General features: G+C 45.6%; 1 protein-coding gene across 8 annotated transcripts in view; it reads left to right on the top strand.

The window, feature by feature from the left end:
* UNC13B (unc-13 homolog B) overlaps positions 1-23,321 on the top strand; it is a 224,666-nt gene that overhangs the window by 180,177 nt on the left and 21,168 nt on the right. For 6 of the 8 annotated variants that reach the window (XM_060199237.1, XM_007522825.3, XM_016188041.2 and 3 more), the window contains 10 exons: positions 6,667-6,713; positions 11,487-11,565; positions 13,490-13,564; positions 14,588-14,807; positions 17,128-17,355; positions 17,944-18,085; positions 18,371-18,540; positions 19,234-19,349; positions 19,682-19,845; positions 22,762-22,912. In XM_060199237.1, coding sequence (XP_060055220.1) covers positions 6,667-6,713; positions 11,487-11,565; positions 13,490-13,564; positions 14,588-14,807; positions 17,128-17,355; positions 17,944-18,085; positions 18,371-18,540; positions 19,234-19,349; positions 19,682-19,845; positions 22,762-22,912 — 1,392 coding nt within the window. Of the gene's footprint in view, positions 1-3,995; positions 4,019-6,666; positions 6,714-11,486; positions 11,566-13,489; positions 13,565-14,587; positions 14,808-17,127; positions 17,356-17,943; positions 18,086-18,370; positions 18,541-19,233; positions 19,350-19,681; positions 19,846-22,761; positions 22,913-23,321 lie in introns of all 8 variants that reach the window. The other 2 variants (XM_060199234.1, XM_060199233.1) reach the window with 1 other exon arrangement.

Raw genomic sequence — 23,321 nt, 5'->3', positions numbered from 1 at the left:
ATGTATATCCATGACCTCTTCATCTAGTCATACGTCTATGGACAGTTAGATTGATTCTGTATTATGGCTATTAAGAATAGTTCAGCTATGAATATAGAATGGGAGATGGGAGGGAAAAATATAGGAATGTATATGTCCTTTTGAATTAGTTTTTTCATATATGCCTAACAATGGTATTGCTAAATAAGGCATTTCATTTAATTAATTTATTTATTCATTTTTCCCCAATCTCCCTCCTTCCTTCCTTCCTTCCTTCCTTCCTTCCTTCCTTCCTTCCTTCCTTCCTTCCTTCCTTCCTTCCTTTTTTGTTTAACCAGAGAACTACTCAGCTCTGGCTTATGGTGGTACAGAGGGATTGAACCCAGGACTTTGGAGCCTCAGGCATGAGAGTCTCTTTGCATAACTCTTACGCTGTCTACCCCTGCTCTTGATTCATTATCTTCCGCTAGGACTTCATACCTGCTGATTGTCCATTTCACTCATGAAGGAAGCCGCAGTGCTCTAGGGCCCTGGAGAACCCATTAAACTGGTACTCTGTGCCCTTCTCCATGCCAGTCAGACTCTCACCTCAAGTTTGCCACTTGCTGTATGTGAAATGCTTTTCTCCTAGAATTCGATCAGTTGTTTTGCTAATTTCCTTCAGATATCTGCCTAGCTACCCCCTAGCCAATGGGACCTGTCTGAGAGGCTTTTGTAGAATTGTTATGACTACTGTAACACTATGTGAGGTACATAGTCTTTTACCTGAAATTTCACTGGCATCTCTGTCACACATGATACAGTATTTGTAGTTCTAGATTCTGCAGCCACAATGCCTGTCTTCAACTTTGCCTTTGTCACTTGCTGTGACTTTAGGCAAATATTTTAACCTCTCTGATCTTCAGTTTAATCAGAAAAAAAAAGTTAAGATGATGACAGTGTTTACTTGATAGGGCTGTGAAGAATCAATGAGCTTTTTCAAATACAATGCCACCTACATGTGTTCACTTAGTGTTGGCAACTATCAGCATCTTAATAATCATTCTTAATTGTCTTGTTCTCCTACTTCAAAGTTTAAACAGAAGTTTCTCAGGGCCAGGGCATTTATTTCATTCATATTGCATTACCAGTTACCAATAAATTAAGTGCTTCATGTGTAGTAGGTTCTCAGGAAGTATTTCTTGAAAAGACGGATCCTTGAATGGCCCAGGAGTTTATGCAGCAGGTAGAACACCAGACATGTATTCATGAAGTCCTCTGTTCAATCCCTGGCACCCTACATGCCCGAATGATGTCTGGTTCATTCTTTCTTATAAATAAACTTGAAGAAATGAATCCTTGCAATAGCCTGCTTCTTAAAAAGAATATCCAGACTGAGATAAGTCAGCCACCTCAAATTTTTTGACTTCCAAGTACAGTGGTGTTAAGATTGTTCTAAGGATGGGAGTTGGGCTGTAGCGCAGCGGGTTAAGCGCAGGTGGCGCAAAGCACAAGGACCGGCATAAGGATCCCGGTTCGAACCCCGGCTCCCCACCTGCAGGGGAGTCGCTTCACAGGCGGTGAAGCAGGTCTGCAGGTGTCTATCTTTCTCTCCTCCTCTCTGTCTTCCCCTCCTCTCTCCATTTCTCTCTGTCCTATCCAACAACAACAGTAACTACAACAATAAAAAACAAGGGCAACAAAAGGGAATAAATAAATAAAATAAATTTAAAAAAATTTTTAAAAAAAGATTGTTCTAAGGGCTAGGGAGACAGCATAACGGTTATACAAAAGACTTTCATGCCTGAGGCTCCAAAGTCCCAGGTTCAGTCCCCAGCACAACCGTAAGCCAGAACTGAGCAGTGCTTTGGTTGTTGTCAGTGTGTATCTTTCTGGCCTCTGTCACTAAAAGTAGATTGATTTTAAAATATATATTGTGGGGAGTCGGGCGTTAGCACAGTGGGTTAAGCACATGTGGTGCAAAGCACAAGGACCAGCATTAAGGATCCTGGTTCGAGTCCCCAGCTCCCCACTTGCAGGGGAGTCACTTCATAAGTAGTGAAGCAGGTCTGCAGGTGTCTTATCTTTCTTTCTGTCCTACCTAACAATGATGACATCAATAACAATAACTACAATGATAAAAAACAACAACAAGGGCAGCAAAAGGGAAAATAAATATAAAAAATTAAAATATTGTTTTTTAAAAAAATTATTTATAAAAAGGAAACACTGACAAAACCATAGGATAAGAGGGCTACAACTCCCCACAGTTCCCACCACCAGAACTCCATATCCCATCCCCTCCCTTGATAACTTTCCCATTTTTTAACCCTCTGGAAGGATGGTCCCAGGGACATTATTTTAAAACAAGGATATATGTTACTTCCCCATTAACAGTGACTATTTGGAAGAGTGAGATTTTTTTTTTTTAATCAGGAGTTTTCCTGCAAAGCAGGAAATTAAATCTAAATAGAAAATTAGACCTGAAGGTTTGAAGCACACAAAAAATGTTATTTGTAAAAATAAATGTTTCTTTTAAAATGTCCAGTGGGATAAACTTTAGAGCAAGTGGAGCAGTTCCTTGAGGGCCTGGGAAATGGTGTCAGCTCCAGGCTAAGAGCTCTGCTGTCTGGTGATAAATAAGATACATTTTCTTCGGTTCTGGTTTATGGTGGTGCTGGGGATTGAACCAGAGATCTCAGAGCCTCAAGCTTTTAAAGCATTTCCATAACCATTATGCTATCTCCCCAGCCCCAGGAAGTGTCTTTTTTTACCTCACCCACCTTCCCGTATCCACAGTTTTTGGAGATGCCCATTCCCAAACTCACATTTCTTTCAGGTCTGGAGACCTGTTAGGTTGTCAGAAAAAGCGAGAAAAATTGGGAACTTGTGAATTAATTGATGATGATTCGCTCTACCCCTTACTTGGTGTATCGTATCCGTGGATCTTTAAGAAGCAAGGCACAAGATAGTGGATGGAGGAGTAGGAGTTGAACCCAGGTCAATGGAGTGTCCTGAGCGAAGCAAAGCTATGGGCCTGTTTGTGGGTCACATGAAAGCAAGGTAGTCTCTGATGAGTAAGAGAGAATAACTCCTGCACTTTATTCTTCCTCTACTGTTGCTTGCTCAGGCCCTTCTGGTAGTGCCAGTTTTCTTTCAAGTTTTGTTCTGGATTCAACAGATAATCAGACTGAAGAGTTCAACCAGGGCAGTGGCCAACTGTGGTCCCAGAGTCTGTTAGCCACTGAGCATCCTGACCTCAGTCTTATCTTTATGCCTTAACCTGACTTAATGTAATTTAGATGCTGGAGAGACAGATCAAGGCTTGCTGGGCAAACACATGGCCAAGCCTGCGTTCCAAAAATAGAAAGGGCTCAGCCTTTGGCCCCCTGGGTTTAAAGATTTTAGATAAGAGTGAGCTCCTGTAGCTCCTGGGGAAGGAACTCCCTCTGTGCTCAGTCATCTTGGGTAGCTCCGTGGGGTGACCTTTGGTAACAGAGCTGACCTTGTGACCCAGCCTCCATAGGCAGGTCACTTCTGAAAGAGGAAAACAGACAACTGGAATCAGCAGGAAGACTTTGTTCTTCAGTTTGAGTAGCCCCTGGGGTATGCCGAACTCAAAAGCAGGGTCAGAAAGTCTGGGAAGAAAGGGACCTAAGCTCTGTGAATCCTCCAGCAACTCAGACAGCCCCTCTCTCACCTGTACTCCGGAATGTTTACCTGGCATGTTGTTTATTTATTGTTTCTTTTACTTTGACAGGACAGAGAGAAATTGGGAAGGGAGAGAGGGAGGAAGCGTTAAAGGAGGAGAGAGAGACTGAGAGACACCTGCAACACTGCTTCACCACTTGTGAGGCTTCCCCCCTGCAGGTGGGGACCAGGGGCTTGAACCTAGGTCCTTTTATATGGCAATGTGTGTGCTCAAATGGTGGCTTTACCTGGCATTTTCTTTGGGTTCATCATGATAGGACTGAATCTACTAACCTCTTTGCCCCCCTTTTTCCCCCTCTCTTTTCCTGCGTTATCTCTCCTTGCAGAAGGAAAGCGAGGAGACCTTCAGGTTATGCTTCTGGCCCCATCGGGCTCTTTTTTTGTTGTCTATTCTCTGTTACCCCCCCCCCCTCCCCAGCACGGGGAGGGAGGATGTGTCTATGTGTGCATGATCTGTTCCTCTGAGCTTTGGCTCATGTAGTTAGTCTGTTTATCCTGAAGGCGATTTGTGTGCATGCCCCGTGCACGTGTATGTTCCGCAGAAATCCTCAGAGCACGGTGTGACAGTACGTGCGCCGGCTTGGTGCATATTCAGTGTAGCATGTGTGTGCTTTTACTTGTACTCAGTTGGATCCCCCTACACACTGACTACCAGCCCTGCTAGCTGCACAGTGTGTATCCATTCTCTACTTGTTACTGCAGACTGGCATATGCTATAAGCCCTCGCTGAGCCCAGCATGCATATCCACTTTGTATTTGAGAGCAGGGATTGCTGCGGGCGTTCTGTGCATCTTGCCTGGGGCCCTGAGTGAGAATGTGCTCTGGGCTCCTGAGCAGGCTTCCTGGCCTCTCCACGAGCATGGTTCCCCCATGCCATGCAGATGCATTGCACCATGGTCTGTGCTTGCAAGCGCTGGTACTTGAAGCTGGTGCTTCAGGCGTTTACATTTTATTATTTGATAGGACAGTGAGAAATTGAGAGAAGAGATAGACCCTCACCCTCACAGGTGGGGGCTGGGGCCTGAACCGGGGTCCTTGTAACATATACACTCAACTGAGTGCACCACCACCTGGTCCCACAGTAGATTTTCTTGGCCTGTGATTCAGGGTCTACTGAACATTGCCACTTCTAGTGGGTGTGTGTCTATGTTGATAGTCCTACGCCCGATCACCTCACGTTTCCATCAGGCACAAGTCGTGTCAGTGATCACACCTACCTCCTGGAGGTGCTGTGTCTGGACCACCTCTCACTCTTCTGGCATTGCGTCTGTGCCCTGTGTGCATGCTCTGTGCTGTCTCTGCAGGTTTCTGTACATCAGTCGCCCCCTCTAAGTGCAGGTAATGTGTATGGTATGAGGTCGAGAGCCCTGGCGCTCATATACTTTGTGTGATTTCGTTTCCTTAAACTTAGTGGTTTCTGGCAAGCATCTGATTCTGGGTAGGAAATGGAAATCTGTTCAGTACAATGATTGTTCCCAAAGGGAAAATAAGTTTGGTTGATGGGACCTAGAGACACACGGAAGGTCTAATTTTCACAGGCGACCTTAGGAGACTTGTCTCAACTATCTCTGGCTGCCTTTTGGGCCTGAATCTCCCTTTCCCAGTGTCCCCCCCCCCCACCTCAAGAATCAGACAGAAGTCAGAAGAGGTGAAATTCAGCCCATGATGGGCTGTGAGCAGTTGACAGTGGTGCGAGATAAAAGCACCAATAAGGGACGCTTCAGTTCAGTGGTTATCTTGAGCCTGCTGCTGACCCGGGGCCTTCCTACTTCCTTCCTTCTCTTCTCTTCTCTTCTCTTCTCTTCTCTTCTCTTCTCTTCTCTTCTCTTCTCTTCTCTTCCTTTCTTTCTTTCTAGCAGAGCACTGATCAGCTCTGGCTTATGGTGGTGCAGAGGATTGAACCTGGGACGTTGGAGCCTCAGGAAACCTGAGAGTGTACTTCCTTTCCTCTCCCCCATTAGCCAGGTCCACATTCCCCTTTTCACTGCCCTGTTTTGTATCTGTAACTGACTTGACCTCTAGCTGTCCCCTAACTTGGCCCCTTATGCAAAGTTAAACAACTTACTCTGTCTCCCTTGTTCTGGAGCTCATTTGTTGCAGGAGAGTCAGCTGAAACCTAGAGCTCAGGAAGCAGGGAGTTCTTGTGGGTAGTGAGGAGCAAGGTGGAATAGGAACCCCTGACCTGCTGTCTAGACCTATTGAGGTTAAATAGCAGCTTTGCAACTCTCTCTGCACACGACTGGGAGGATTTGTGCTTTCCCTCTGTGTGTAAACCTTTGAAAAGTGTTTTCAGAACTGACTTATTCAGTACCTCAGTTTTCAACTTCTCACTGTAGAATTTATAAAGTTCAGCAGAGTGACGGTCCAAGTGACTAAATTGGCTCTGGCTTCTCTTGCTGTATAGAGTTTATTAAATGTCGAGCACACTCCTTATCGCTGAGTCAGGAGCTCAGGAAATCCAAGCAAAGTCCATTCATGAGCTCGGCATCTAGGAAGACCTGCAGTCTGCCTCTAGGGCAGCCACGGGAACTTAGGCATTTAGCTGGAAGACCTGACTCTATATAATACTAATACATAGGCAGTGTGTGGCATATAGAATATACACAGTGTACTCGCTATACTCTAGTGCAGCTGCCCCTTTTGCATTAGTGAGGCCTGAAAGCCCTTCTCCTGGTCTTGGCTTCCTGGTATATACAAGAATGTGGGTGTGTGGGTATGAATTCTGCCATCTCCTGCACTCAGAGCTCAGTCTCCGTGAGCTTAGATTTATATCCTTACTAGTCATTGGGGAGACAGCAGGTGAAACAGTGCTCTTTTCAACAACTTACTGCTCTGTCTGATCCAGGCATTGCCAGGGGCACCAGGATCACCCCCCTGTCAGCACTAGCATCCGTGACCCACCCCCTGAGTTCCCCACCTCATGGCTTGCCAGCTGACTTACAGGTTACCCTCTGTTTTTCCCAGGTTCTAATGTCCTTTCACTTTTTTTCCTTTAAGATTCCAGATGACGGTGACGCCTCTCTGCCCCAGTGGCTCCCAGAAGGGTAAGTGATCCCCTGCAAGATTTCTCTGGGTTTTATACAGTCTCCTTTATATATTTCAGCTTTTCCACGGGAAACAGAGGAAATAGCCCCATATAAACTGAATTCCAGGGAAGGAAAAGATTTCACTGTAGACTGGTTGATTCTTACGGGTAGAGAGAACTCTGCAGACTGATTTCCTCAGAGGCAGAATAGAGAGAGCTTTGCAGACTGCTTCTCCTGGAGCCAGGAGAGAGAGCTTTGAGGTTTCTCTAGACTGACCTTTAGAATTTCTGACCCCTTCCTTCACAGTAATGATGTACCCTTCAGGTAGAAGAATGGGGAAACAGGAAAGAAAAAAAAATCTGCATGTGGAGACAGTTTCTTTCCATTTCATTGTGTGTCTGGTTAGATTGCTCCCTGGACTCTACCCTGCTTCAGCTGTCGTGAGTCACCCACTTCTTCCACTCAAGTCAAGACAGAAGTGTCATCCCTTATGAGCTCTGTGTCTTCTGTCTATGCTTTTTGTCTGGGAGTTTCAGACCCATGTGATTGCACCAGAAAGTCATTTTAAGCTGCTCAACTGCTGCCTGTGACTGACTGACAGCTCTGAAGACAGAAAAGAATTTAAATGCCTCCCCACCCCCACATATACTACTAATTATTTCTCAGCATCTTCCTGCGCTACTTGTTCTACAGAAGCCTTCTGACATCAGAAATCTCAATGACTGCCTACTCTCACTTGTGACTAAGAAAGAAGAAAGATCAGGGGGAGTCGGGTGGTAGTGCAGCGGGTTAAGCACAAGGACTGGTATAAGGATCTCAGTTCAAGCCCCCGGCTCCCCACCTGTAGGAGGGTCACCTCACAAGTGGTGAAGCAGGTCTGCAGGTGTCTTTCTCTCCCCCTCTCTGTCTTCCCCATCTCTCTCCATTTCTCTCTGTCCTATCCAACAATGACGATAACAATAATAACTACAACAATAAAACAGCAAGGGCAACAAAAGGGTATATATATATATATATATATATATATATATATGAAAAGTCTTTAAAAAAAAGAAAGAAGGAAAGCTCAGAACATAAAATTGGCTAAATCCTCCTTTCTTTTCATTCTTCCTTTCTAGATCAGGTCATAAAAGTGTCTAAACCTCCCCTCCCCTCCCCTTTTGATAGAAACAGAGAAAGCATGGCTTCCTTCATTGCAGTGGGGGCTGGACTCAAACCTGAGTTGCACACAGGGTAAAGCAACAGTCCGCATGTGAGCTATTTTTCTGGCCTCAATTGTCTACACTTTCACAGACTTCTTTTCCTTAAGTTTTGTATTTTTTAACCAGGACTTAATGCCGTAAATGAACCACCTCTCTTCTTTTGTCAAAAGCTCGTTTATGGCACAGACATGTTCTGGGCTTAAATGGTGCTTATTGTAGTCTTTAGACCTAGCCACAAACTTGCACCACGAGTTGCTTCTTTGGCAACTGGCCTTCAAAATTTTTTTTTCTTTTCCTTAAGATTCTCATAATTGTAAAATATATTCACGCCAAGGAAACATATCCAAACCATATTTAAATGGAACCATGCAGTGATCTTCTAAATGCCTCCTCGTCTTTTTTCTTTTCCTTCAGTTTAGTCCATGGAAGCTGTCACAGGTATATCATTTTTCTGGGCTTGGTAATCTCAGAAAACAAAGTTATGGTCTGGGAGGTGGCGCAGTGGTAAAGCTTTGGACTCTCAAGCATGAGGTTGTGAGTTCGATCCCCAGCAGCACATGTGCCAGAGTGATGTCTGGTTCTTTCTCTCTCCTCCTATATTTCTCATAAATAAATAAAATCTTAAAAAAAAAAAGAAAGAAAACAAAGTCACTGCTTGTGCTTAAGAAGCTGGTTTATTGTGAATAGGGTTACCTGTTCCAGCTCTTGGTCATGACCCACTTTGTCTCACCATTCTTGCCTGTATAGCTGTCAATAGGTGCTGCTTTCTTTTGGAACAGATCTCTTCCAGAACAGCAATAGAATATAACCCAGCCACCTCACCTGCCTTGCTTTAATTGTCATATTAAAACCAAATACATGCAGGGAAGATGAGTTATTTTCATTGAGACTCAAAATGACAGCATCAAGAAGGTCAGAAAGATTCTGTGGTCCATGGCTCTTATATTTTATTTTATTTTATTTTATTTTATTTTATTTTATTTTATTTTATTTCCTGCCATCAGCGTCATTGCTGGGTCTCTGTCCCTGCACTATGGATCTGCCACTCCCAGTGGCCATTTTTCTTCCTTTTTAAAAATTTCTTTCTTTATATTTTACTTGATAGGACAGAGAGAAATTGATAAGAGGATAAGAGGGGTACAATTCCATACAATCCCCACCCCCAGAGTTTTCCATCCCATCCCCTCCATTGGAAGCTTTCCTATTCATTATCCCTCTGGGAGTATGGACCCAGGATTATTATAGGGTGCAGAAGGTGGGAGGTCTGGCTTCTGTAATTGCTTCTCTGCTGGACATGGGCATTGGAGAAAGGGAGCTAGGGAGAGAGGAAGATAGACACTTGCATATTTGCTTCACCACTCGTGAAGCGTCCCACCTGCAGTTGAACCAGTTGAATCTGGGTTCTTGCAAATGGTAATGTGTGCGCTTAACCAGGTACACCACTGCCTGGCGCCTGGCCCTCATTTTCAAGAAGTGTCACCAAGGCCCAAATGGAGAAAAGAATTTTGGCAGAGGATATATAGTGACTTATTAAAAGTGTGTATAGAATACAGGTTTTCTTGATGTAAGAATGATGTTTTGTTTTTTAATGTGGTGCCAGGGAATGAATCCAGGAATATATATATAAAATATATATCCCCCCCCAGTTGCCTTCAAGACCCCAATTTTACCCTACATTTTGCAGGGAGGAGGCAGAAATCAAAACATCATTCTATAATCCATGAAGTTCCTCTGATACTACCCATGGTGCTTCCATGTGATGTTAGGTTATCAAACCAGAGCTTCAAGCATAGTAAAGCATGCACTTTATCCACTGAGCCATCTTCTGGCCTAAAGGGTAGTCTTTTGGAGATAATTGCTATATTTTTACCACATGTTGTTAGGTAACAACAAGCAAAGAACTACAGAATTCACTAAGTATTGTAAAGATAGACAAGTTTTAGCCTTCTCTGGTTGCTTTAGCTGTATTTCTTTCCAGCCCTTCTGGGGACTGGTCCCTGCCATGAGGTATTTCTTTTCTTTTTCTTTCTTTCTTCCCTTTTTCTTTATTTATTAGATAAAGACAGAGAGAAATTGAGAGGGGAGGGGGAGATAGGGAGGGAGAGAGACAGAGACTCACCTGCAGCCCTACTTCACCACTCATGAAGCTTTCCCCTGCAGGTGGGGACCAGGGCCTTGAATCTGGGTCCTTGTGCATTGTAATGTGTGGTGCTTAACCACCTGTACCACCACATGGCCCCCTCTTTTTCTTTTTATTTGTATTGATTTAATAATTATTGACAAGATTGTAGGAGAAGAGGGGTACAATTCCATACAATCCCTACCACCAGAGCTCCGTATCCCATCCCCTCCACTGGAAGCTTTCCTATTCATTATCCCTCTAGGAGCATGGACCCAGGATTATTATGGGGTGCAGAAGGTGGGAGGTCTGGCTTCTGTAATTGCTTCTCCACTGGACATGGGTGTGGGCAGGTCGATCCCAGCCTGCTTCAGTCTTTCCCTACTGGGGAAAGGCTCTAGAGGGCTGGGGTTCCAGGACATATTGGAATTTCTTTTTTCTTTTTCTTTTTCTTTTTTTTTATTTAAGAAAGGATTGACACATTGGAATTTCTACGGTTTCTCTCTGGCCATAAAGTCAGACCAGGGGCTGGGTGATGGTGCACCTGGTTAAATGTACATGTTACAGCCCCCAGTCGCTGCCTGCAAGGAGAAAGCTTTTCCAGTGGTGAAGCAGGGCTGCAGGTGTCTCTCTGTCTCTCTCCCTCTCTATAACCCCTTCCCTCTCAATTCCTGGCTGTCTCTATCCAATAAATAAGTAAAGATAATACCAAAAATAAAGGCTTGGGTGGTGGCACACCGAGTTAAACACATAGTATGAAACACAAGGACCCACACAAGGATCTTGGTTCGAGCCCCCCAGCTCCCCACCTGCAGGGAGGGTTGATTCACAGCAGTCAAGCAGGTCTGCAGGTATCTATCTTTCTCTCTTCCTCTCTACCTCCTCCTCCTCTTTCAATTTCTCTCTGTCTTATCCAATAAAATGAAAATAATGGCCTCCAGGAGCAGTGGATTCATAGTGCAGTCACCAAGCCCCAGCAATAACCCTGGAGGCAAAAAACCAACAAACTATAGACCCTTTACTCAGGATATGATGGTGTCTTAGTCCGTGTTGAAATCATTGTTTGGCAGTCTCACTTACCTCAGTACCAAACTCTTCCTGTAGAGCCATCCCTATGGTTTCTGTTCTAGAACAATCTAGGAAAGATTCCTATCTGGGGAGCATTGTCTCTGATGTGGACAGGATCCTTGCCTTATGTAGCAAAAGGTCATTCCAATAAGCAGTGGATCTAAGAACTCTGAAAGCTTGACTAAAGCCATAGGAAGAGACATGAATGAGACTCAGAGCAGATCTCATTCCTTTATTTTCCTTACTTTCTGTCTTCCTGACATTTCTCAAAGGTGCCTGGTGAAGGCCAGTTCATCTTCCTTAAGGGACAAGGACAATAAGGAGAATGAAGAATGTAATTATGAACTTGCCTATAACTTCAGTCAGGAACGAGGGTCCTGACATAGTGTCTTCTTTCCTCAGGCCAGCTGGAGGGCTCTATGGCATTGACAGCATGCCAGACCTGCGCAGAAAGAAGCCACTGCCACTTGTCAGTGATCTGGTGAGTGAAACTCGTGCACAGCCTTCGGCTATAGCTTAGGGACACCCATTCCCCACCCCACCCACCTCCGCAGTCCCGTGGGCTTTAGCAAGCCATCAGGACTGGTAGTTACCTATTTTGTGACAAGGGTTGTTCTGATCATCAGCCATTCAAAGTCTTCCTGAGACTTATGTGATGACCTCAGTGGGGCCTTCTTCTGTCTCACATCTTTACCTTGAGTCCCAACCCAGTGCCTGACACCGCAAAGTAACGATAAAATTTGTAGACTTGAATAGGCTTAGAGGGTGAAGCTGACCTCACGGTTTCTAGAAATGACCTGAGGCTCCTTTCAGGTCAACTTTCTAAAGTTCTCTTGTGGACAGTAGAGGTAGGGTGGGAGGCTCATGTGCTTCTAAGCTCCTGGAGCTCTGAAGCTATTTGCTCAGTAAGACTTGAGGCCTTTTTCTTATTACCATTTCCTGCTTCTATTTTTAATCTTCCTATTCAGTCTGTTCTCCCCCACCCCAATCCTTTCCCCACCAATCTCCTTCTTTAGTTGAATAAAGAATTGACTCATCACCATTTCTTTCTTCTCTGTCTTTATTTTCTGTTCTTTGCTTTATCATCTTTATTTTTTCCTCCTTTCAGATGTATCTCTTCTCCCACCGACTCTTCATTGAGCTGCTTGGGTGTAGATAAGTTCTAGAGGTTACCTCTCTTTTTTGTTGTTAACTTTTTTCATCATCTTCCTGTTGCCTCTTTGTTTTCTTCCTATTTTTGTTCATATGTTTCTCTGTCTTTGCTCACTTGCTTTTATTTTGGGCTCAACTGTATTAGTTAGCAATATTTTGTTTCTTATTTTCCCTCCTCTCTCTTTATTTCACTTTCTGGAATAACTCCTAAGAGTAGGAGCTCTAGGCCTCGGCCCTGCTCAGCTGTCTAGGTTGCAGATGGCCTTCAGTGGATAGAGGCAGCGGGGCTTGGAACAGGTTTCCTAATTTTCACTCTAGAGAAAAGCTACGTAGTTACCTCTGAAAGTTTCCATGTCCATGGGAGGACTTTAACATCATGTTCTTCCTTTCTCTGCGCTCCTCTGCACAGGCTATGGTGAGTGTCTCAGATCCCTTTCCTGCCTTCTCTAAGAGTCCACATAACAAACCACCTGCTCCCTTCCCAATTGTTCAGTCCCTACTTGGCTGATATTACTTCTGTCTGTTCAGTGTCCAAAACCATGCAGCTCTCCAGGAGCTGCCTTCAAGGACTCAGGAGACAGATAGGGCCATTCTACATAGGAGGGCAGCTCCAGTCCTCAGTCTAAACCTCTGTCCTCCTTGATTTGACTTAAGACTCCGTTGCCCCTTCCACTTGCCAAGCGCCCTACTCCTTTGAGCTTCTGGCATCTACAGTCACCTGGGACTCGGGGGACATGGGGTGGTACCAGGGGATAGAGGATGGATGAGCTTGCTGTTATTAGTGGTGGTTCTTGATGATATGTGCGCTTACCCAGGTGAGCCACCACTAGGCTCCCAAGTGGTGGCTCTTGGATGTGACTCTGTGACAGAGTGGCTTGCCTGTGTGATTCTTAATGACCTGTTTCCCAGCATAATGCTAAACTTTTCATTATCCTTTTCTTTCCTGTACAAAGAAGGAGTTTCTGTGGGGTAAGATACCTACAAATAGTTAATGAGAGAGAAACTCTTTGGATGACAAGGTACCCTGGGAAAAAAAAAAGGACTGTTTTAGCACTGTCAGACTAGTTCCCTGAGGAACTGTTGGTTGGGTTTGGGGTCTTAACCTTGCTTGTTACCCCTCGGACAGTTCTTGTGACTAGTCGTAAATTTAGAGAGAAGGAAGTAGCTTTGACCACGGAGACCCCCCCCCCCCCCCCCCAGATTTTGGCAGCCCTTGATGGTAGCCAGGACTGATAGAAGGTCTTCTCTCACAGTCATTGGTCCAGTCCCGGAAGGCAGGGATTACTTCTGCAATGGCGACACGCACCTCTCTCAAGGATGAAGAGCTGGTAAGTGACCCTGGGGGCTTTCTGAGCTTGATGGCCTACAGCCTGCTGATCATTCTGTAGCCCCTCCTAAGTAAGAGTTTGAGATTGTTGGTCACACATCATTTATGAAACAAGTAGATAACATCAGTTGTCAGTTTTCTACACTGGAAAAGGGTACAGAGCAGGAGTGAGTCCGTCCTCATGTGGGAATATGTGACCACGTCACTCAGGGATTATAGTGGGACTTGGTACCTATGGTTTCCCTTAAAATCTTAACTGTGGGCTGGTAATAGTGCACTTTTTTATTTTCTTAAAAGTCTTTATAAAAATTTTTATCCTTACTTATTAGATACAGATAGCCATAAATCGAGGGGTAGGGCGTGATAGGGAGAGAGACAGAGAGATACCTGCAGCCCTGCTTCATCACTTGCAAAGCTTTCCCCCTGCAGGTGGGGACTGGGGGCTCGAACCCAGGTCCTTGTGTATTATAACATGTGCACTCTACCAGGTGCGCCACCAATTGCCCCATAGTGTTTTTTTTTTTTTTAACCATCAGCTTGGCCCAAGTTCAAACCCAAACTCCATTGTATTGAAGGAAGTTTTGGTACTGTCATATCTCCCTCCCTCCTTCCTAACCTCTCTCTCCCTCCTTTTATCTCCCCCTCCTAACCTCCCTCACTCCTTCACTCCCTCCTTTCCTCTCTCCCTTTCTCCCTACCAGCTTCCCTCCCTCCCTCCAGTCCCCCCTCCCTCTCGATCTCCCTTCCTCCTTTATTGTCTCTCTCTCTCTATTAAAAACTTGACTGCTGGGGCAAGGCTCAGACCCAGCATTCGGGTCAAACCTCACGCGGCTGAGCAGGTGCACACTCCACCGACAGCCTCTTTCTGCCAGGCTGGGCTATGGGCTGGGCTAAGATAAAGCATCGCCTCCACTGCCAGCAGAGAAACAGGGGCGGGCAGGGCTGATCATCCTGCATGGGCCTCACTTCTATTATCTCCCAGCAGAATCCTACTGGTGACTTCAGTGCCATATGTGTCTTTCAGAAATCCCACGTGTACAAGAAAACCCTGCAGGCCTTAATCTACCCCATCTCGTGCACCACGCCCCACAACTTCGAGGTCTGGACGGCCACCACCCCAACCTACTGCTATGAGTGTGAAGGCCTGCTCTGGGGCATTGCCCGGCAGGGCATGCGCTGCAGCGAGTGTGGAGTCAAGTGCCACGAGAAGTGCCAAGACCTGCTCAATGCTGACTGCCTGCAGCGTGAGTGCCCCTGTCGGCTGAGAGATGGGGCCTCAGGGCAGCGGGCAGCAGAGCCTCTGTAGAATAGTCTGACGGCAAAGAACTGGCCTGGCGGGACTGCCATTCCTCCTGTCTTCCTGATTCTGAAGTCCCTTCCTTTTCAGAGAAAGCAGAGTCCTGAGGCAAGGAGCATTGCCCTTGCAGATATTAGGTCTGACAACACTCTCTAAGCTCCTTTTGGAAAAACCCATATGAACGCTTAGTAACATTTTGGCGATGGTCTTCTGTAAGTGATCCTAGAGGCTGCACCTGAATAGTGTACACACTCCAGCAGTCATGCTGCCCAAGTGGCTAGGCCAGATTTAATCAAGGGCCAAAACTCACGAGAAGAGAGCATTCTAAGTGTGGTCGCAGGGCTCATAGAAGAGCCTCCTGAGATTTAAGACACTAGAGCTCAGGGAAGGAGACATTTGGTGCTCCCTTTTAAAGCAGTCTTTTAGATAATAGTGCCAGGAATAGGAAGTTCTCATGGTTCAGCAGAGGTCCAGGGGGAGAATTTCCCAGACCCCCATGCTGAAGAGATGCCCAGCAGGAAAAGCATCAAGTCTCTGTCAGAGGAGGTGCTAGTATTCGAAGTCCTTGTCTCCCTACTCCTTTCCTCCTCTACTTACCTCCCTGCAACTGATTTCCCTTTACTAGGAAGAGCCCTAGACAGGCGCCCCTGCCACAGCTACAGCAGACCTGCAGGGACAGGTGGAACAAAATCAGCAGAAAACTGAGGCTCTGACAAGAGAAATGCTGGTGTTGGCTCTGTCCAAAGCCATCATGAAGGGGTGACAAGCACAGGTCACCAGCAGCCCCATTGTTGAGTGGATGACAAATACCAGCCATTGGGTGGTGCTTCAGTTCTCTCTCTCTCTCTCTCTCTCTCTCTCTCTCTCTCACACACACACACACACACACACACACACACACACTCTCATAGAAAGAATAAAAATGTTGACCTGGAAATGGTAGTGTCACCTGAAAGTGAAGCCCTGGTATCACATTAAAAATAAATAATTTTTTTAGAAACCAAGTTTTTGGGGATTGGGTAGTGGAGTACTGGGTTAGGCACACATGGTGTGCTTAAGTGCAAGGATTAGCAGAAGAATCCCAGTTCAAGCCCTAATTCCCCTCCTGCAGGGGTATAACTTCACAAGCGTTGAAGCAAGTCTGCAGGTGTCTTATCTTTCTCTTCCTCTCTCTGTCTTCCCTCCTCTCTCCATTTCTCTCTGTCCTATCCAACAACAGCGATAACAGCAACAACAACAAAATAAAAAAAATAAAATAAGGCTTTTAGGAGCAGTGGATTCATAGTGCAGGCACCAAGCCCTAGCGACAACCCTAGCGGCAAAAGAAAGAAAGAAAGAAAAAAGTTGATTTGGTTGTTTTGAGAGAAACAGAAAGAAACAGTTTTCTCCCAATATAGAGATCTGGATTAATGAGAGAGAACAAAGTACTACTCTTATCATTTGTGGAGTTCTTGTTACTCTCTTGTGGTTCCAGGGGTTGAACTCATTTGTTCATGCAGGCGCTCTCCCACTGAAGTACCTCCCTAGCCCCTGACAGAAGTACCATTTCCTACTCTTAGAAGAAGTGATGGAATCAGGATTTGAACCCAAGTCTGCCTGTAGCAAAGGTCATACTTTTCCCCATACCACACATACTGTTCCCTGAGACTGACAGCATCATATGAGGAAGAACATGGCTAGATGCCATGACCAGATCTGAGACCTATATCGTGACTTACAATTGGATGAAACTTGTTCAGTTGTCACGTAACTAACCTCCCCTCCTCCCAAATAACTGAGATGCTGGTTGGTGGCACTCTGACTTTATTTTTTTAGTTTTTTAATATTTTTATTTATTATTGGATAGAGACAGATAAATTGAGAGGGGAGAGAGGCACCGAGAGAGAGAGAGAGAGAGACATCTGCAGCCCTGCTCACCACTCATGAAGCTTTTCCCCTGTAGGTGGGACATTCTAACTTTAGACTCAGAAGGATAAAGTCAACTGCAGACTGAGCTAAGTTCTTTATAAATGAAAACTCCAACATATTTCTGAATACAGAGGATAGTAAAATAAAGCCCCATAACAATGTTTTTTTTTTTTAAATACTCTTTCCAGTTGTAGTTCAAAATCTACTGGCCAAATATTAAACTCCAGCAGGCTCTGCAGTGTTCGGCTTTCTCCATATGTAATCCTGTCCCCAGACCTCTCCCAGAGTCCACTCCCCAGGCAGGCCTTCAGTCTGGTAACTGGTCCAGTGGATAATCATCCCCCCCGCACACCTTTCAGGGGCTGCAGAAAAGAGCTCTAAACATGGAGCTGAGGACCGTACCCAGAATATCATCATGGCCATGAAGGACCGTATGAAGATCCGAGAACGAAATAAGCCCGAGATTTTTGAAGTTATCCGGGATGTCTTCACAGTGAGCAAGGTTGCCCATGTGCAGCAAATGAAGACAGTGAAGCAGAGTGTCCTGGATGGCACCTCCAAATGGTCGGCCAAGATTACCATCACAGGTGAGCAGACCAAAGTCTGACGGGGCGGGAAGGCTTCGGCTTGGGGCGGGGGGGGAGCCTGGAGAAAAGCATCGTGAGAGGGCAGAGAACCGAGGGAGGGGGAATTCCCTCATTATTCATTGTTCCTTCTCTCCTAGACCTCGCTGTGGTAGGGGCAGGGGCTGGGGGAGGCAAGAGAGACATCTGCAAACAGTAGAAGTGATAGTATAAGGATTTGCTGACAATCGGGTATTGCCGACTCGATCAGAAGTCTGGTAGTACCAGAGCTGGAGGCTTAGGAGGAGGAGACAAGCAGGAGATGGTGGAATATTTACTTGTTTCTATTTGGGTAGAGATGGCTGAAACATGTATAGGTCAAGATGAGGTCGTTTAGGGCTCTGATGGGAGAGAGGAGATCCCTGGTCTAGGCTTTGAGGGAAAGGCTGGTGGCTCAGGACAAATTATAGATGTGAAGGAAAGAGAAGTCCGGGCTTCTGTACAAGGAGCAGGAAGTGGCTGCTCTTAGGCAGAGAACACTGAGTAGCACCGAGCACGGCTTCTGCCCTCTGGGGTGTGATGTGAAGCCGCCTGTATGTGTTTGGCTTGCAGTGGTGTGTGCCCAGGGTCTTCAAGCCAAGGACAAGACAGGATCCAGTGACCCTTATGTGACTGTGCAAGTGGGCAAAACCAAGAAGCGTACCAAGACCATTTTTGGGAACCTGAATCCTATTTGGGAAGAGAAGTTCCACTTGTAAGTTCTTGAGGACTTTGCATTTATCTGGGACTGTGTGTGTGTGTGTGTGTGTGTGTGTGTGTGTGTGTGTGTGTGTGTGTGTGTTTGGGGACCAGCATTACGTCTTGCTGATTCTGGGTGTGGGTCCTAAGGACATAAAATAGTGAACTTAAACACCACTCCGACTCCTTTTCCTCTGCAGGACCTCAAATGCACTTGAGGGAGCTTTGGGGATAGAATTAGAGGTCATGAGCATAGGACCTGCTGGGCAGTTCTAACAAAGCCTGCCTCCTTCCTTCACAGTGAGTGCCACAACTCCTCTGACCGCATCAAGGTGCGTGTGTGGGACGAGGATGATGACATCAAGTCGAGAGTAAAGCAGCGGCTAAAGCGAGAGTCTGATGATTTCCTTGGCCAAACCATCATTGAGGTTCGGACACTGAGTGGAGAGATGGACGTCTGGTACAACTTGGGTGAGGCGACAGGACCAGAGATAGTTTCTGGGAAGGGAAAGCCCTGCCTACCCAAACCACTACTCAATGCCCAATATATAGAATCTGCCTCTTCACTCACTAAAGCATGCATAGATAGGAATGGGGACAGAGGGGCCTGGGTGGTGGCACACTCAAGCGCACATAGTACTAAGTGCAAGGACCCGGGTTCAAGCCCCTGGCTCCCCAGCTCCAGGTGTAACGCGTCACAAGCAGTGAAGCAGGTCTGTAGGTGTTTCTTTTTCTCTCCCGCTCTATCTCTTCTCTTCTCTCAGTTTCTCTGTCATATCCAATAAGATGGGAAAAATGGCCTCCAGGAGCAGTGGATTCATAGTGCCGGCACTGAGCCCCAGTGATAACCCTGGAGGCAAAAAAAAAAGAAAAAAAGTGAGGGTGGCTTGACTTCACCCTGGTGGACATGCTCCACATTTCAGAAGGCTCTTTCATATTCATTCTCACCCTTTAGTCACCCCCCCACCCCCCCGCCCCCGGCACTCCTGTAGCCCTCGAGAACCCACTCTGGGCTGTTTTGGGTTACAAGCTATGGTGGTAAATTCACCTTCCTAGGCAGATCCCTGAGTCAGTGCCTCCTCTCCTGGGTTAAGTCAGGCCAGGGATTGTCTGCATTGTCTGTAGCTGCATTGGTGTCAATCTCCAGTTTTCTTTTCTTCCTAGAGAAGAGGACAGACAAATCTGCCGTCTCAGGGGCTATCCGACTCCAAATCAGTGTGGAAATCAAAGGGGAGGAGAAGGTAGCTCCGTATCACGTGCAGTATACGTGTCTCCACGAGGTGAGCCAGCCCTTGGAGGATGGGGTGCCAGAAACCATGCTGGGAGGGCCCTTTGATTGTGAGCAGGATTGCCACCAGGTTCGAGAGCGGGGACCTGTTTCCCATTTGGTTCTGAGCTCACTGTGCTATCCCTCAGGCAGCCTAAGGCCCAGCCTAGGTTCTTTCACCCATAAGGAAAAAGCCTGCTGAGGGGCCTGCGAGAAGAACTGAGCGATCACTTGAAGGACAGAATTTCTGAGGGCCCCTGTTCACATTTTCCTGTACACTTTACCATCAGGTTTGGTTTGCTTTTAATATGTACTTAGCTCTTTGCTTTGCTCTTTGCCCTGCAGAACCTCTTCCATTACCTCACAGACATTCAGGGCAGTGGAGGCGTTCGAATCCCCGAGGCTCGAGGAGATGACGCATGGAAGGTGTACTTTGATGAAACCGCTCAAGAAATTGTGGATGAGTTCGCCATGCGCTATGGCATCGAGTCCATCTATCAGGCCATGACGTGAGGCTCTCCTGGGACTTAGGGAAGTGGGAAGTGACTTCTCACCCTTGAGACAGACAGCAAAGGCATACTGACAGGGTAGCACAGTCCTTAGTTGGGGTAGTAGTGGTGCACCTGTTTGAGTGCACATGTTACCATGTGCAAAGACCTGAGTTCAAGACCCTGGTCCCCATCTGCAGGGGAGAAACTTCACAAGCAGTGAAGCAGGGCTGCAGGTGTCTCCTTCTCTCTCCCTCTCTTTTCCCACCCCTCTCAATTTGTCTCTGCCATATCAAATGAATGAGTGTGTGTGAGAGAGAGAGAGAGAGAACTAAAGAAGGAAGGGATGAAGGCAGACAGGCAGGCAGGCAGGCAGGCAGGAAGGAAGGAAGGAAGGAAGGAAGGAAGGAGGAAGGAAATGACCTTAGGGAGTGGTCAATTTGTTTAGCAGGCACCAGTGATCAAAAAAAGAAGAAACTAAATGACCCTAGCAGGAGGTACCTATTGTGCTGGTCATGCCTCGTTTATTCTGTTAGCTTTTATTGAGCCCCTCCTATGTATCATACCCTGTGTTCTATGCACAAAGACAAGTAAAATGGGGCCCTGTGCTTGGATTGCTCACTGGAGCAGGAGAGACAGTCTAGTTCACAGACAGTAAGTGCTATGGCAAAGTACCCACGGAGTGTTACGTCGGCCTCTGGATTTTAGGGGGCAGTGTATGAGGCAACTCATTGAAGAGCTGATACTTGAACTGATTCTTGACACACAGGAAAAGAAGGAAGGGTATTTTTGGAAGATACATACAGAGGCAGGAAGATGAAATTGATCAAGGAATTGCAAGAAGTTCATTAGACAGAAGCAGCAAGGTGTACAAGGTTTGAGAATGGTTCCTCTGCCATTCTTGTTCATTCTGCTGGGGTTATTTGAAAACCTTTTTGCAGAACCATTTTGCTATCTCCCAAGCCCCTCTGCTGGGGTTATTTGATCCAAATGTATACACACACAAACACACACACACACACACACACTATTGCTAGAGCTCAACAATGATGATGATAACAGCATTAAACACCACCAGTTCTGTGTTCCTTATATGCCAGACACTGGCCTAAGCTCATTAGGAATGTTAGTTTCCTTAGTCCTCTTATCCACCTACATGAGGGTAGGTCTTGTATCTCCCCAGCCCCACCCCTACCCCACCCCAATTTTGCTGATTAGAAAAGTGAGGCACAGAGAAGATGAAGTAATTTAACTGAGTGAATGTTGGGGCGAAGCCTCAAACTCTTAGTTTGGCTCTGTGGTCTGCGTGCATGATGATTTCTTGCTCTATTTAGTATTTTCTTACTTTTTTTCTCTCTGATTTTTCTTCTAACTGGAGCACTGTTCAGATCTGGCTTATGGTGGTGCTCAGGATTGAACCTGGGACCTCTGGGACCTCAGGCATGAAAATATATTGTATAAACCACTGAATTAGTTCTCCCCAGTCCCTACTTCTTTTTCTGAGTGATTATACTAACTCTTGAAGTAGTCTCTTTGTCTTAGTCCTGAGCTCTTTAAATCCTTCCCCCGGTTATTATCTAAGCGCCTTCTTTTTGAAAGACTAATCTGATTATGCTGTCTTTTTATTTGAAACTTGACCATGGCATTTAGGATAAACTCTCTTGCTGTCTCTGCTCCAGAGTCCTTTTGCACTCTTCTGTCAAATTCCCTTTTTTCTAAAAACTGTATTTGTCTTTGCAGCATGTTTCCTTTTGCCTGCATAATTCTCCATTTGATTAATTTTTTTAAGATTATTAGTTTTTAAAATTTTTTATTATCTTTATTTATTGGATAGGGACAGTCAGAAATCAAGAGGAAGGGGGAGAGACAGAAAGACACCTGCAACCCTGCTTCACCACTCGCAAAGCTTTCCCCCTGCAGGTGGGGGCCGGGGGTTCGAACCTGGGTCCTTGAGCATTGCAACATGTGCACTTAACCAGGTGCACCATCACCTGGCCCCCATTTGATTAATTTTTAAAAAATGTTTTGTTAGGGAAATAATGATTTGTAAGACAGTTGCTGTCACAAGGGCACAATCTCATCTTTCCAAGATAGATATCTATACACCATTACCACCACCTAACTAGATCCTTCTCTAGCTCAGTGCAGTGGGTCCCCTGAAAGCCCACTGAACCCCTGCCTCTATTTCCCCGTTACCCTCTCCTCCCTAGTCCTCTCTGCAATAGACTGTGTCTAGTCCAAGTTTCACCCTGTGTTTTGCCTCTCCCTCCTTGTCTCTTAAATTCCACCCATAAGTGATGCCATCTTGATAATCCTTTAAGGTTTGGCTTAACTATCTTTTATTGGGGAAACCTTCTTCTAATGCCTTTGAGCCCCCAACCATTATAATTTAGAGGATCTTCCTGTATGTTTCCACAATGTTTCTGCATAGACACTGTGGACTATTGGATTTATTTTCTGACATTCCCATTTATTATTATTATTATTATTGTTATTATCTTTATGTACTTATTGGGTAGAGATAGCCAGAAATTGAGAATAAAGAGGGTGATAAGAGTCAGAGAGAGACAGAATGACACCTGCAACACTGCTTCACCACTCATGAAGCTTTTCCCCTGCAGGTAGGAACTGGGGGCTTTAACCAGGGTCCTTTGCATTGTAACATGTGCATTCAACCAAGTGTGCCACCACCCAACCCCTTTTCTGACATTTTCTTTGTCTGCCAGGCTGTCATATTTTTGGGCTATAGCAGTTAGCAAAGGGCCTGACGCAGGGTAGGCATCTATTGAATGTACATTTGAGTAAATAAATTATGAAGACTCTTATATACAGAGGTGATCTGAGCTTCAAATACATTAATGTTGCTGTTGTTATTATTACTTGGCTTTCACGACAAACCCTTAAGAGTCTTTGAAGCAGAACATTGCTGTTTTTCAGGCACTTTGCATGTCTGTCATCCAAGTACATGTGCCCTGGGGTGCCAGCAGTGATGAGTACCTTACTGGCCAACATCAACGCCTATTATGCCCACACAACCGCCTCCACCAATGTCTCCGCATCAGATCGCTTTGCAGCCTCTAACTTTGGGGTGAGTGTGATATCAAAACACATGTACCCATTTGTTTACCGAATGATACAATTTGTTTTCTCACAGTCAGTACTGTAGAGTTGGTTGATAAAAATACTTGCCACCTTTCTAGATGAACGATGTTTCCCTATAAGCATGTGAGCATGCTAGTAAATTTCTCTTTGTTTCCTTATGGATATACACTCAACAGTAACAGACACTCCTCAGACATGGATAACTGAATGGAGACAGAACAGCACCATTCTGGACATAGGCAAAACCTTTCTAGTCCAGCAGTTTACTTGAGCCATCATGTTAGCCAGTCCTGCAAAAGTCCGCAAATGGACTTTTCTTAATACTATTCCGTCTCTCTGACCAGTTCATTCCAAGTAAGTCCATATGAGACTGATGGGCAAGTGGAGAGGCCAGG

Source organism: Erinaceus europaeus, chromosome 10, assembly GCF_950295315.1.
Source record: "Erinaceus europaeus chromosome 10, mEriEur2.1, whole genome shotgun sequence".
NCBI lineage: Eukaryota > Metazoa > Chordata > Mammalia > Eulipotyphla > Erinaceidae > Erinaceus > Erinaceus europaeus.
Note: the sequence above shows the minus strand (reverse complement) of the source record. Positions and strands in the feature narration are given on the sequence as shown.